Here is a 15,335-nt window from a genome sequence, read left to right on the forward strand (position 1 = left end):
TCTACTGAAAATAAGTCAATGGTGCTTTGGGGACCACTGGCTGGCTTTAAAACTTTCAGAATCAGATAACACCACGATTTACAATATTGTTGGACTTACCAATTTTTGGAAACTATGTAAAAACTAGCTGCGCCCCGGGGCTTCGCTCCCGTGGAAATTGCGGGATAAAAAGTATTCTATGTGTTATTCCAGGTTATATTCTACCCGTGTACCAAATTTCATAATAATCTGTATGTGTATGTAAACTGTCCAGTAGATTTTGCGTGAAAGAGTAACAAACATACACACAAACATCATCACAAATTAGTAGGATAGGTGTTAAGGTTCGGGTTGCATAAACACAAATAAAATTATATTCTTTGTTAAAACCACAGATTATTTTGTGATTAAAATACAATTCGTCACGCCTTTATTGCGAAAGTAATTTTATCTTCTCGCTTCATGTACTCAACCAATCTTGTTCTAATTTTACATACATGTAGTAGAAGTACAAAGAAGGATATAGGATACCTTATATCCCGGAAAAATAAATGTTCCCGTGGGTTATACACGCGGCCAAAAACTAGTGTAAAATAAATGATGTTATGGAAAATATAAACATTAATAACAAGGCGCTCCAATTTTCCAACTTAAATGACAAATGAATATAAATATATTAGGACAAATCACACAGATTTAGCTAGCCCCAAAGTAAGTTCGAGACTTGTGTTATGGGATACCAGGTCAACGATGCTATATTTTATAACATATACATATATAGATAAACATCCAAGACCCGGCCCAATCAAAAAAGATCATTTTCCATCATGACCCGACCGGGTTCGAACCCGGGACCTCTCCGTTCAGAGGCAAGCACTTTACCACTGCGCCATCGAGGTCGTCGAACAGTCAAAAATTAAAATCAGCGGCAAATTTCTTTTAAAAAGTGTTACATATATTATATTAAGGTAAAAATGTCCAAACGATTCTTGCAGCTTTAATGCAAAACGCCTAATTTTTCTTAACAAAGTGAAGTAAGCACAGATAACTCTCGATTTAGTGTACTTTTATAGCGTCAATTATTTAGCGTTTATCGTCTCGTCCCGGGTGCGATAAGATATTCTCTATTGGCGTATTCCAATCTGGATCGTTCTATCTCTCTCATTCTCATTATGTTCTTGACTGCATTTTGGGCTGTGACGCCACCAAGTAGCGTCCATCTAAAAAAAGAAATCTTGTAAATTATAATACAGCAGAATTGATCACAACTTCAGTTATTGCGTATCAATTGTTATGTCTGTTTGTGTTTAGATTACTGGAGCTGGTGATTGGCCAGGATCACGGTTTCTATGATAATAATAATAATGTCATTTATCTAAGTATACATAGGGACAGACAGCGGGAAGTGTCTTCAAAAATATCAAAAAAATAAACCCGTGGTCCTAGTAATTCTATTAATTACATATATATTTTACTTTAGTTACCTTGCACCGTTGTCGAGTCTCGAAACAACAAAGTAAGAGCTTGTTAGTTGCAGAGATTCTTTGCGACAGATGCGACACAAAACAACTACGGGTAATTAATTTCTGCCTGTACATTCTTTGTTTCTAAAATGGGTTTTAAAATTTTACTTGCGTGCAAATTCAAATCTTGAAATTCAAAATTCTTTATTTTAGGATGATATACATCAACTTATTGATGTCAAAACATTACTTAAACTAAGTCTACTGCCGGCTTCCAAAGCGCAGGTGAAGACGAAGCGGCGCAACAAACTTCACCGCAGCCTTTTCTCCAAGGACGTCAATTAACAAATATAGGTTTTATACATACATATATAAAAAATTAGGAGGACGAATTTACATCATTATTAAAAATGTCAAAAATTGAATGAATCAAATAAAAGTTGCATTTCCAATAAAATTATTGAAAATTGTCACACAAAATATATAATAACAACTGTTGTTTAGTATCTAACTCAAGTAATGAGGATCCGTAGCGTCGGGAATTCAGTAACTATAGAAACGATGCCTTCATTTTCTCGAAGTAGATATTGGAACGTGTATTGTGAGCCACGATTTAATTCCAGAGCTATTGTACTTTTCATTTTAAACTGTTGAACTTGTTTTCTTTTCTTAGATTTTATATTTTTAATGAACAATTCGATAACGGAACGCATCGAGTATTTATTTTTCTTGGTCTATATTTTTTGATTGAATGTTATTAAGGTCTTGCGTTTTCTGACAAACATTCAACATGAACGCATACACAAAACTTTGATGTCAACTTTGACGGCGGCGCACAGGTTATAAAATTAACATCAAAGTTGACTGGCGCAACTCGCCCTAATTTTTCACAGCTGATAGAAACTATACTCATTTACGAACAATATTCTCCGAGTCAAAGACTTACCACTTGGTAGGAAATGAAATGATCGTATGTGGGTTCCTATAGTACCTCAATATAGGTATACGGAACCCACATAGGATCAATACGGAACCAAAAGCATCAATGCAAAACCATACGATTAAATTTGAATATTTCTTAACCTATGAAATCCTGGTCGAACACGATGCTAATTATAGAAGCAACGTCACCAAGACTGCTAGTGACAATGCAAGCCAATGAATATTAAACAGAAGCTACATGCAGAGGCTTTGAGTCTCTGCATGAGATTTGAATATTCAGGGAACTATTTCGACTTGAAAGTAAAAGTTTCTTAATCAAACGGTCGATCCAGCTAATCGCTTGATCCAGCTTTTGTGTCAAATCTGTGTGCAAAAATGTACTATTGAGTGTACACAGTAAGTGTGACGTGACTACGTATACAGGGTGTTAGGGTGAGCGCGCCTCTGACATTAAAAAAAATGGTATACCTTGCGATTTTTTGTATAGATTTAAGTTAACGACAAAGTTGATTGGTGCAACCAACTCTTTATCATTGTTACTGAAGACAACAGTGTAATTATCATGCTAGCTATGAGGAATACGTTTGTGAGGAATATTATTAATACTTAAGGTTCGTTGCATCAGTAAACATTGACGTTAACTTGAAACTGCGCAGCCAAACGCAAAGTACGCCATTTTATCAAAGCAACGGCGACGCGCGGGTTAAATTTAACGTAAAAGTTGACAGGTGCAACCTTAAAAGATCAATTTCTCATCACGGGCACGTAACCTGTGTGATACACAGTCTATCCTGTTGCTCCGTCAATTTAATATAAACTATGATGTGACCTGTACAGGCTCACAATTTAATTATGCAAGGGTGAACACCATGCGGGCGCAACACACTGCAAATATTGCCATAGAGCTTAGAACCACGTGGACGTTATACATATTATTTTATTTTGAACTTCGGATATTACATAAAAAAATCAAAATCAAATCATTTATTCAGAAATTAGGCCTTCACAGGCACTTTTTCACGTCAAATTCTAAATTACATTTAATTCACAGGCACTTTTTTACGTCAAATTCTAAATTACATTTAATTTAGAATTTAACGTGAAAAAGTGCCTGTGAAGGCCTAATTTCTGAATAAATGATTTGATTTTGATTTTTTAACACATTTGTGACATATGTGACATTTAATTCACAGGCACTTTTTCACGTCAAATTCTAAATTACATTTAATTTAGAATTTGACGTGAAAAAGTGCCTGTGCCATATTTACCAAAGCTACAAACTACTAGCATTTCGGAACGACCACTGCTGAGAAGAAATGCTGAAATAAACTCATTCAAACAGTGTTGGTTCCTATTATCCCACAAGGGCTTACCATTTTTAAAGATATCTTTTATCGAGCATACAAATAAATTGAATTACATTAGTTTGACATTATATTAATCCACTAGATATTGCCCGGGGCTTCGCTTCCGTAGGAATTTCGAGATAAAATATAACCTATAGCAACCTTGGATAATGTACCTTTCTAATGGTGAAAGAATTTTTGAAATCGGTTCGGTAGTTTCGGAGATTACCCGCCTCAAGTATAGAAACTAACAAACGCTTACCATATAGATTATAAGTGTTAATCCAAAACTATTAATTAATAATAAAAAATAATTAAATTACTAATTTTTAGCGCGACAGAGAGATGATACCGTTATAATATTTTGACAATATTTTGGTTTATTCCAGAAACTTTCCATACATTACGTCCTGTGTCCTTTGTATATCGCTCATTTTTCTATATAAATAGTTTAAGTGTAATTTGCATTGTTATGTAAAAATAAATTCTTATATTTATCTCCTATCTAAACGGCAGCGAATTGTATTGTCGGCAAATGGATATTAGACACCAATTTACATTAAGCATAACTTAATGTAAATCGGTATCTATATATCACACTAAATAAAGATGTTAAATTTACCTACCAAATATTGAATATAAGATTGTTTTATGTATCCAAATCTTAGTCAAATTCTTAAGGAAAAGTGTATCCAGCTGCTCTCGACACGCACGATACACTTTTCTTTAAGAAATAATAGAAATTGACAAATATGAGTTCGTGATATAATATATAAAGTTGTATACTAGCGTCATTGTTATTACATTTTAATAAGGGCTTATAGATAGGGTCATGAGTTAAATAAATAAATGAGATCTTACACGTCTAATTAAGTACGATGGTAATTCTGCACATTCTAGTAGTTTCTCAACTCCTTGGAAAATTGCTAGGGATTTTGCAAGTTGTGTGTTTATCTTGAGAGAAAATAAACGGAACGCGTGTCAGGTTTCGGGGAATACAAAAAAAAAAATAAACTTCAAACGTACGTCATCGGTGTTTTTATTAATACAACAAAATATGTGGTACAATTTAATTGTGTGTCTACTTTGTTTTTCAAACCTCATCAGAATTTACATATATTATTTTACCAACACTTCTTTGTTTTCGAGTGTATTAATTGCGAGTGTTAGCAATCAATACAGATGACAGTGTCAGATTTAATTCAAGTCGCCTAAAGGCATCTGACACGAGATTTACGAATACCTACCGTCGCTAATGGCAAGTAATCGCATACACACTAGTGAACTTAGGTTGATTTGCACCGTCAAATTTGACGTTGATCTTAACCGGTGCACGGCACAGTGGTTAGTCAGGTCAGGTCATTCAGGTATATTAAGTGTAATAATATTTATTTGAATATTCACTTAATAAAACTATATAAACAAATATAATTTTCTCTGGAAGCGAATATCTTTATCAATACCTATATTCTTTTGAGAAATTAATATTTTAACCTAATTAAGTCATAGTACTTCGTCACATAGCCTGTGAAATACATTCTGCATGAAGTTTAAACAACAATATTAAGCGAAAACAATGACAAAATTTTAACATTAGAAAAATATCGTAATCCTATTAGTATCTGTATAGCTAACATATTTTCAAAAGAATATTACTTTAATTATTTGCCTAATTTCTATATAATTCTTAATTTTTGGTATAATTTTTAACAGTCATAATTTTCATAACCTAAATTTTCTATGTTGCTAGACACGTTGGCACATGTGTGGGATGTCAATGATATATTTTATATATATATATATATATATATATACATAATGGAAAATACGAAGCTTTTTGAACTTTGAGTAAAATTAAATATTCAAAGATATCAAACACAGATTTCGAAAATTTGTTCAGTTTTGTTATCGGTTTATAAGATAAAAATAGTATTCACTTTCATATGTTTAACTGTACAATCAATTTTGAAGCCCTTAAAAAACAATATAATTAGAATTTTTTTTAGAATTTTTGTGAATAGGTAATAATAAAATGAACAAATTCTGGAACCGATCGGGAATTAAACCCGCGCCCCTGTCTATCCGGGACAGTGGCCTCAACAGCTCGATTCCAGAATTTTTTCATGTCATTATTATTTTCAAAAATAAGTTAAAAAGCATGTGTGATACGTATAACAAATCCATTTGAATTGTAGAATTTATCTTCACAAACAATATTAGAATTTCTTAGTCAAATACTATGTAACTTACATTAAAAAAAAAATACATTTTTTTAATTTACATCGCCAAAACCTTTTATAAATATCACTCGTCTTTCCGTTACAAAATATACAAATATGATTTTTTTAACAATATTTAGGTACTAATCTATTTTGGTCGAGAATTAAAGGTTGATTACGGATTGTTTAAATTAATAATAATTATATACGAATATTAACAATTTTTCTTTTATACTATACAATAAAATGCTATATATTACATATATTACTTTAGGAGAACATTTTAGAATGGATTTTAAAGCCAACCGTCCACTGAAACATAGCTTAGTTCGTATAGTTAAGCCAGATTTTATATAGTTTATCTGGGCATAGATTGCAATGAGTGAATGTATGAGAGCTGGTGGTCAATTCTGTTTCTCTCTCTGTAAATCTCAATAGGTTTTTCAATAGCAATGGTAAGGACTACAATTTAAACACAATTAAAATACGATTGTGACTTATCCTTAGCAGAATCATCGCCGGGATCACGTTCTCACGTGCGTAAGTTGAGGGCAATAATATAGCATTTGGCGTATTTTTATTGCCCTCAACTTACATGACTATTGGTATTAATTAATTACATTCTATTCAAAAACTTTACAAGCTGCATTAAAACAGTGCTCGTCCTGATGACGCCTCAACGGGTTTTTCACAAATAACTGTCAGATTTAATCCTATTTCACGTGGATCTGAGTTATTTAGATAAATATTTAAACTAGTAATACTTTTTATTCATCAAAATTGTAAATAAATCATTCATTTAAAACTAGTGGGAGACTTTGTTAATATTTTGGGGTACCACGACTAGAAAATGTAGTTTACTCAATGTCTATCTAATCAATAATTGATATTATACCTGCATCTATTACAGAAACAAATGTGTTGTGGCAAAAAACTGAAACACTCCATGGCTTTCTTCACAAAGTAAAGTCTTCATAACGGAATCTCTAATCAAATTTACTTGAGTGACGTTTGAAATTGTAAAAAAACATAGATTTTGCTGTTGTAGTTGCTGACTTTGCTAGATAAATGCCATTTGTGGAAACAGTATTCCATTATTCCATTTCGTCACATTATCATATCACGCCAATCCAATCTATCAAACTATTATTGGTGTGACTAAATAATTATCAAACATACATTCAGATTTCGTTTTGCTAGTAAAAATATTTTTCATATTTTTGACACATAAATCTGAATGTAATGACTTGTGTCTTGTATTGTATGAATATCTTATTTATATTTACTTTACATACTGATATTCTAAAACTAGAAAACCCAGCGACATTTTGCCATGTTACATCTTTGTTTCTGTAATAATCAAGGCATGACGCATTAATAAGAGTTATTATTAGGACTGTTATCATTTGAGCTACTAACTACACTAATTTCAGTTTTGGCATCTATTACATTCGAATTGATTTCATCTTTATACGAACTAGCATTATAAGCATCATTAACTACATTCTGGTCATCACTTTCATTGGCACTACTAACGCTATTATGAAAATCGGAAACCCTATCTAAATTTTCACAACTCTTACTAGAATCTATATTGCTATCGCGAGATGAAATCTCCGAAATCGATTCTCTATTTTCGACAATCACTTGCACACTTGGCTTAAAACTATCAGAGTTTTTACCGGGTAAATCTGGTGGTCGGACTGTTGATAGGGTGCTGGACAAAAATGATGACTGTAGGTTGTATCCGGGTAATAGTTTTGGTTGCAATGGTAACATCAGATCTAAGGAACCCGTGGTTGCAGGTCGTGGTTGCAGGGGAGGGGCGGTCATCAGTGGTGGTTGCAATGACGCTAGGGATATGGCTCCTGACTGCGTGTTGATGATTGGACTCTCAACTGCAAGAGATAAACCAATAGGTAAGGATTTGGTCTAAGCTAAAACTCTAAATTAGTCTATAGCTATATCTAATGATTTATTTTCTTAAAATGTCGAGCATAATAAAATCATGCGAATAACGATAGGGCTTCTTATAAAATATTTTGCTCGTTCTAAGTGACCATAATTTATTCAAAGACAATACAACGTAGACATACATACAGACACAATATTTTAAACGGGTGCAATGTTAACCGATAGTTTATTCTTGTAATTTTTTTATTACCTACATTTTAAAAATCATTATGGTTGTGTGTATTTGGATATGGTAAACTATGAGATTTCGAAACGAGACCTTTTGAAACTTCAGAAAAATGATAAAATATCACACCTTTATGAAATTAACATTAAACATTTCAAAATTATATTTACTCTTATGTTTAGAGTAAATGAACTATTTGAAAAAGGTGTTACTCAATTCTCCTAGAGATTTTACATCGCATTATGTTTATCTATAACTATCTCTTTCTATTCTTCGTCCATATTAGGTTCAGTAATCCTCACTGTCTTTTTCTTAGATCTCCTAAGGCTTTTATCGCGTTTGAACACGTCAGATTGAAATACGATAAGTGTTTTACCGATTGGAGCCCTGGCTTGCAGAGGCTGGGTGCTTGTGGTCGGTGGCCGCAAGAGGCTTGGAGGTGCTTGCAGGGCCATAATCATGTTCATGCCGTTGACACCTGGAATTATTTACATGGATGATTTATTAACGTTGCCAAAATAGAATTTTAAACTTTTTCGCGATGTTAATGTCATTGGAAGTGATAGTTTTTATAATTTTGCTATGCAAATTGATTGAATAGGAAATTTGGAAATACGTTATAACATAAATGATTTATTAACTTTGCCAAAATACAATTTAAAACATTTTTGCGATGTTAATGTCATTGGAAGTGGTAGCGGTTTTTATAATTTTGCTGTGTAAATTGAATGATCAGGAAATTGGGAATTACGCATTATCGTAATTCTGTATAATCTTAGTTGTTTTGTACAGCCGACACCGACAGCATACCAAGTTACCCTGCATGGACTTTTATTTATGAAGAAGTAGGGACGAGTTTGCAATGAATTGGGGTAAGTTGATGTGTTGACTGTACTAACACTATTTATGAAGATGCATAAACTGAAAAAGTATATATGGCAAGAGTCCATAACCCAACAAGCAAATCCACATACCATAACAGAGCAACAATATTTTATGTAACATAGTGTTTATTAATAGGTACTTTATGAAGGGAAGAGAGGATTGTATATGTATTTAATACGTCGCCAAAGACAGCCATTCATTAGATACCTTTCCTTGAACACGTGCTTCTTTAAGTGATCAGATATTAATTCCCATTGAAACACCGAAAACAAATTATTCCATGAAATCAATCTCATTGTCTCACAATTCTAAGCAACACTGCCATCTATAAATCACCCTTTAATTCAAACCTGAAACTCACCGAACTTGCTACTCCCCGGAGAAAGGTCCTTCAGAACCACAGGGTGTTTCACCGCGTTGACACGGCGGTTGGAGGCGCCGGCGTCGCGCTTCCTACGTGGCTGCTCGACGGGTAGGACACGACGTCGTTTCTTCGGAAGTTTTGATCGGGCCTGTGGATAGATGGCGTTGGAGAAGTTAATTTACGTCCTTTGTTCAACTGGTGGATTATGAGGATATAAGTTAATATTTTACTTGCTTTTATTTAACGTGCGCTGTGGGGTAGGGTTTGGGTAGCATGTTGGAGTTTTTTACAAGAATGTCATCGTATGGACTACGTTGGAATTTTATGTATATGATAAATAGCTCCTTGTCCATCTATAAGGAAGGCCTGTGTCCCAGCAGTGGGACGTTTTAATGACCGTTGATAATGATGATGGTGAATAAATAGCACCTGTATCGTACGTAAAAATCAATTGTTCCTCAGAATATCAGGCTTTTGAGTATGAGTTGAGCGACGATAATCTGTTAAGAACAGATTAATCGTTTGAGAAAGTTTTGAGCATTCAGATGAATATTATGAGATGCCACATTGCATCCGCTGCGTTGTTTTTGATAGGTTTTGATATTGACATTCATCGATTCTATATAATTTCAGCGTTGTCAGTCGACGGACGGCCACTGTTTTGGGTCAGATCTTGGAAGCTAAACTTCCCAGCGCCCAAATATTTTTTACTATATAGCACTAAATCCTGTTGGTCATTTTATCACTTATGTATACAGGCTCTAGTTTGTATATCTATACAGATACAGTTAGATCTCTAACTGAACAATGGTTATTGTTTGGAAAAGACTGAATCACATTGATAATCGTACTAATATTACAAATGCGAAAGTTTGTGAAGATGTATGTTTGGTAGTCATTCACGTAAAATCTACTGAACGGATTGTTATGAAATTTTGTACACGGACAGAATATAATCTGGAAAAAGACATAGGGTGCTTTTTGTCCTAAAATTTCTACGGGAGCGATATCCCGTAAATGCGAAAGTTTGTGAGGATCCATGTGTATATATTTGTTACTCATTTACGCAAAATCCACTCGACGAGTTGTTATGAAATTTGGTACACGGATTGAATATAATCTGAAATAACACATAGAGTACTTTTATTCCACGAAAATCCGAGACGAGAGCGAAGCCCCGGGATGCAGCTGGTATACAATAAATTTGAAATTTAATTATAAAACCAGCGTAACTTTGTGTTGTTTGGAAACATCAGTAGCAACTAATTTGTTATACACAAATTGAATAACGAATACGAATTGCTTTCAGGTTTTTCCCATTAATTCAATACACAACACCATTGGCTGAATGAATAGGCTGTTTTCGATCAAACAAATTGTATATACATACATACAATTTGCGTGGAACGGGATAAACAGAATCCAATCATATTATCTGAACACCTTAATAGTACGCTTTTATGGATTAACAACTTTTTTACGTTCTGTTTTGTTAAACAATCATTTCTTCCTTTAGACATATTTTACTTAGAGTGGGTTGCACCAGGCAAGTTTGACGTTGACTTTAACCTGCGCGCCGCCAACGTTTAGAGACAAAATGGCGTTCTTACTTTGAGTTTTTCTGCGCAGGTTATAGTTAACATCAAAATTGACTGGAGCAATCCGCTCTTAGAGTCAGTTAAACTAATGTTCAACTTGCGCAGAAAATGTTGTTGTTCCCATTTGTTTAAACCAATGATGGCGGCATTCAGGTTAATGTTAATGTCAAAGTTGACTAGTGCAAACTATTTATATAAAGCATTCATTCAAAAAGTAGACCTTTCATATTTTCAATTAATTTTCAATTGTACTGTATGTCCCAAAAAGCTACAATCTACACGCATTTCGGAACGAATAACCTAAAGTTCGATAATATGGATTAACTCATCGAACTATATAATAATTATTAAAAGCGTGGTAAGCAGTTAAAAATATAACGACTTGCAGTAACAGTTAAAATGAGACCGTTACGATGAAGTTTTACTTTAATTTTATTTTCAGTTAATATTTTTATAGCATCAGGTTATGGCCGGTCTAGCAAGTAGATTGTATATTTTTGAGTGAATATTTAAGATGTACTTTATATTCATGGCTTTTAAATTTAACGTTACGTTGAAAACTAGGAAATTGGAATCGCACGTCAGTTTAAGGAAACTTAAGAAAGACGTAAGAATTTATTACATAAAATGGAACGTTTTCTCTCGGAGGACAAGATTCGTGCTCTGTGGAGTTATTTTTTTTACAAATTGTCGGTTGCCAATGTTTAGTGTTAGAGCTCGGGATAGATTAAATTCGAAAAAGGAATTCATTTAAATTTAATTTCTTTAGTAGTACAAGCAAATAATAATTTTATTTGTTGAAGACATCCCTCTATGTGATAAGTCCGTCTTTCCTAGTGTTTTTTTCTGTTTCTTGTGTATCTGTGTTTTCTTGGGCAATAAAGTTATTTTAAGCAAACAAATCTTACTCAAAATAATTGTAATTTCGCTTCTATTATTGCGGCATAGAGGTCCATGCAAGATAACTTGACAACGGTTGGCTGTACATTATGACAAAAGCCTGCAAATGTTAGATATTACATTTGAGGCTATGATAAAGCCGACTAAGTATAACAGTATTATTCGCCCACCAAGTGTTACAACGATCTTAAAGTAATTACAATTAGTGCTTATAATTTAGTAACATGTAATAGTATGTATTGTGTAGTAAATATGCACCTCGTATAATGACGTTTTTAACATATTTATCGTGGACAAGTGTTTATATTAGAGCTGTGATTTCGAGCATCGACGTCAAAGAATATGTGTATATACTGGGACGTTTGTAGACACCTATTCTTTGGACGTGGACCTACGCGGAAAGACCAAATAATTAAAAAAATATGTCGAAAAATATTTTTTCACCCAGACGCAAAATGAAGGGTGTTATAAGTTTGACCGCTATAAGTGTGCCTGTCTGTCTTTGTACGCGGCACCGTAGCTGATCAACGGGTGTAACAAACGATTTGTATGCGGCTTTTTTAATTGGATAGCAATTTTTTATGCGGTTGATATGTGTTAGCAAAATCGGTACGGCCTTTCAAAAGTTGTAGAGAAATGAATATTGAAAGTCGGGGTTTTTTTAGTTTGTCTAACAAATAAACTTGTATATCGATATTTCCACAAATGTGAAATAAAGCACAGCCGAACTGAAATCAAGATTTGCAAACAAATCATAAAGGCGTTGCCACTGCAGAGTGCTAATGAAGTAACTGCCTATTTGCTTGGCAATCAATAGAAGCCCTTGTTCAAACGGCAACGTGATGTGATTAAATGTATTTTTAGCTTCCTTATTGAAGGAAAATTTACAGAAATTATTTGAAATATCTTGCATTTGAACTTCATTTACTGAACCATGATTGCAACAACAACTATGCTTGGTATATCAAGCGGTTGAAATTTCTGTCGCAACCTTGAAAAAAAAATTAGTAATGAGTTGACAAACAAAAAAACAATACGTCTTTTTACAACCCTATGGCTCGTATGTGTTGTGTAGACTTCATAACCTGGGTCTGCGGTGCGGACTTGACATTTTTGGTCCTAATATTGGTAGCTTTAGGATTTGTGTTACAATTCATATTTAATATTTTAATGTTTAGTGCAATTTAATGTAGGTTTTGTATTCTTGTTGTTTGTTCGTTCGTTCGTTAGTTTGTTCGTTCGTTCGTTCGTTCGTTCGTTCGTTCGTGCATTCGTTCGTTCGTTCGTGTGTTATAAATATTTGTTGCTTCTTAATATTGTATTTTCTTTGTTTACGTCTCTGAGTGTGTATGTTTTGGGCTGCGGCCCAGTTCTTTATTATAATGCTTTGTTTTGTGTAATGTATTGGGTGTAACCTGTTTTGCACACCTTATGAAATAAATTAAAAAATAAATAACATTCTAAGGCGAATAAAACTAACTACCTAATTAACTAGTATGCGGCTACTGCAGTTGAATGGCGCCTGGTATAAAAGCCATGTCAGTTGCCTTAAGGCAACTTAATGTGATTGTGAAAATGTGACTATGCTAACAACACACTTGAGAAGGAACACTTATTAATATTGACAGGACGTTTATTTGCATTTGGATGGGTTGTTATGAAATTTGGTACAATCTCGAAATTTCCACGGGTGCGCATGTATACTCCTACGCTTCAGCGTTATTAACGCGTGAAGACAGTTTGAAAACATGTTGACGACAATAAAGAATCGATTTTTGGCGCTCCACATCTTCAATATGTAATAGGCCACATAGTGATAAATAAATATATTAGGACAAATCACACAGATTGAGCTAGCCCCAAAGTAAGTTCGAGACTTGTGTTATGGGATACTAACTCAACGATACTATATTTTTATAACATATACATATATAGATAAACATCCAAGACCCGGGCCAATCAGAAAAAGATCATTTTCCATCATGACCCGACCGGGGATCGAACCCAGCACCTCTCCGTTCACTGGCAAGAACTTTACCACTGCGCCACCGAGGTCGTCAGTGATGTAAATAACTACTTGTCTATAGTACATGAGATCACTTGAAATATAAAAAAGATTAAAGCAATGTTTTAGGTATATAAAAAGATACCCTTTCTGCGCATTAAATAATGCCTGACAGGATAAAATATAAGGATATTTGAATTTGTGTGTTCAGATACACTGATAACTAGTATCACTTCAGTGCCGAAGCATATAATGTATGGAAAATTGGGAGTCGACCTTTTTTATCTGTGGGCCGTGATTGCCAACAAATTTATCGTGACCTGAACCCACCTGCTCTGTCCGTTATTTGTTTAGATTTTTATCAGAAAAAAATTTGAAAAAATATTATGGTTTGTATTTTTTACGTACTCATTTGTCTGCCTTTATTCATATAATATGAGATACTCAAATTTGTACTCAAGACACTGAATGACTGATTGACATATCAACGCACAACCCATACCGCTGGTTCTAGAAACTTCAAATTTAGCACGTAGGTTCCTTATATGGCCCTGGGGTGCACTAAGAAAGGATTTTTCAAAATTCATCCACTAAGGGTGTAAAAAGGGGGTTCAAAGTTGGTATAGGGAAACTAGATTAGAGTCTAAATATTTCAGTGAAGGGAAGATCACGCGGGCAAAAGTTAAATTATTACAAGCTTGTTAAATTTATCTTTCTTGTTCAAAATACCTTTTTGTCAAAAATCAAAATCAAATCATTAATTCAGAAATTAGACCTTCACAGGCACTTTTTCACGTCATATTCTAAATTAAATGATGTTTACCAACGCTATAAACTACTAGCATTTCGGAACGACCAATTGTTTCTAATAGATTGCACCTAGGTTACAATTGGATGAAGTATAATGCGCGCTATGAAAATTATGACCTGGCGTGTCTATTGTTTGCCTGTGCTTTAACAAAATGACCTATAAATCATCTACTGCGCAAGCAGACCATACTCGTATACACGGCACATTCCATTTTCTGTGGTGGCCATTTTAATATAAATTAAATCCATATTAATTTAAAGAGGTCTACCTTTTGACCACTGCTTCGCACGCGTGAATTGCCATTCTTAGGGATGAAGGGATCGAAGTAAAATTTCAGTTATTCTTTTATCGCGTATTCTAAGACTGGTAAAATTTATTTCTTACTATGATTCAAAATTCGTATTTTTGTCATCATCTTTAGTTCAATTTTTATTTTTGTGTGTAATGAATAAACTCGAAAACTACTGAGCCTACGTATTTGATAAAACTTGGCACAGAGATAGACAAAATAATCCGGATTGACATAGGCATCTTTCTGTCCCTGTTCTGGATCGGCAATACAAGCTTAGTTCTTAGTGTGGGCCGCTGAGTGTTATAAAAAAAACTTAAATTAGTAAGTAAGTTTGTTTGTTACCTCTTCATGCTCTATCTACTCAATCAATCTTTTTGAAATTTTGCATACA

The 15,335-nt window shown here is 33.8% G+C and overlaps 1 protein-coding gene across 1 annotated transcript in view; it reads right to left on the minus strand.

Moving 5' to 3' along the window:
- Positions 1 to 4,761: 4,761 nt before the first annotated feature.
- The window catches only part of LOC128675567 (potassium voltage-gated channel protein Shaw-like), a 174,906-nt gene continuing 164,332 nt past the window's right edge, over positions 4,762 to 15,335 (minus strand). The window contains exons 8-10 of the mRNA XM_053755049.1: positions 9,336 to 9,486; positions 8,466 to 8,567; positions 4,762 to 7,847 (exon numbers count right to left, since the gene is read on the minus strand). Of these exons, the coding sequence (XP_053611024.1) occupies positions 7,324 to 7,847; positions 8,466 to 8,567; positions 9,336 to 9,486 (777 nt within the window). The 3' untranslated portion in view covers positions 4,762 to 7,323. The remainder of the gene's footprint in view (positions 7,848 to 8,465; positions 8,568 to 9,335; positions 9,487 to 15,335) is intronic.

Source organism: Plodia interpunctella, chromosome 14, assembly GCF_027563975.2.
Source record: "Plodia interpunctella isolate USDA-ARS_2022_Savannah chromosome 14, ilPloInte3.2, whole genome shotgun sequence".
NCBI classification, from domain to species: domain Eukaryota; kingdom Metazoa; phylum Arthropoda; class Insecta; order Lepidoptera; family Pyralidae; genus Plodia; species Plodia interpunctella.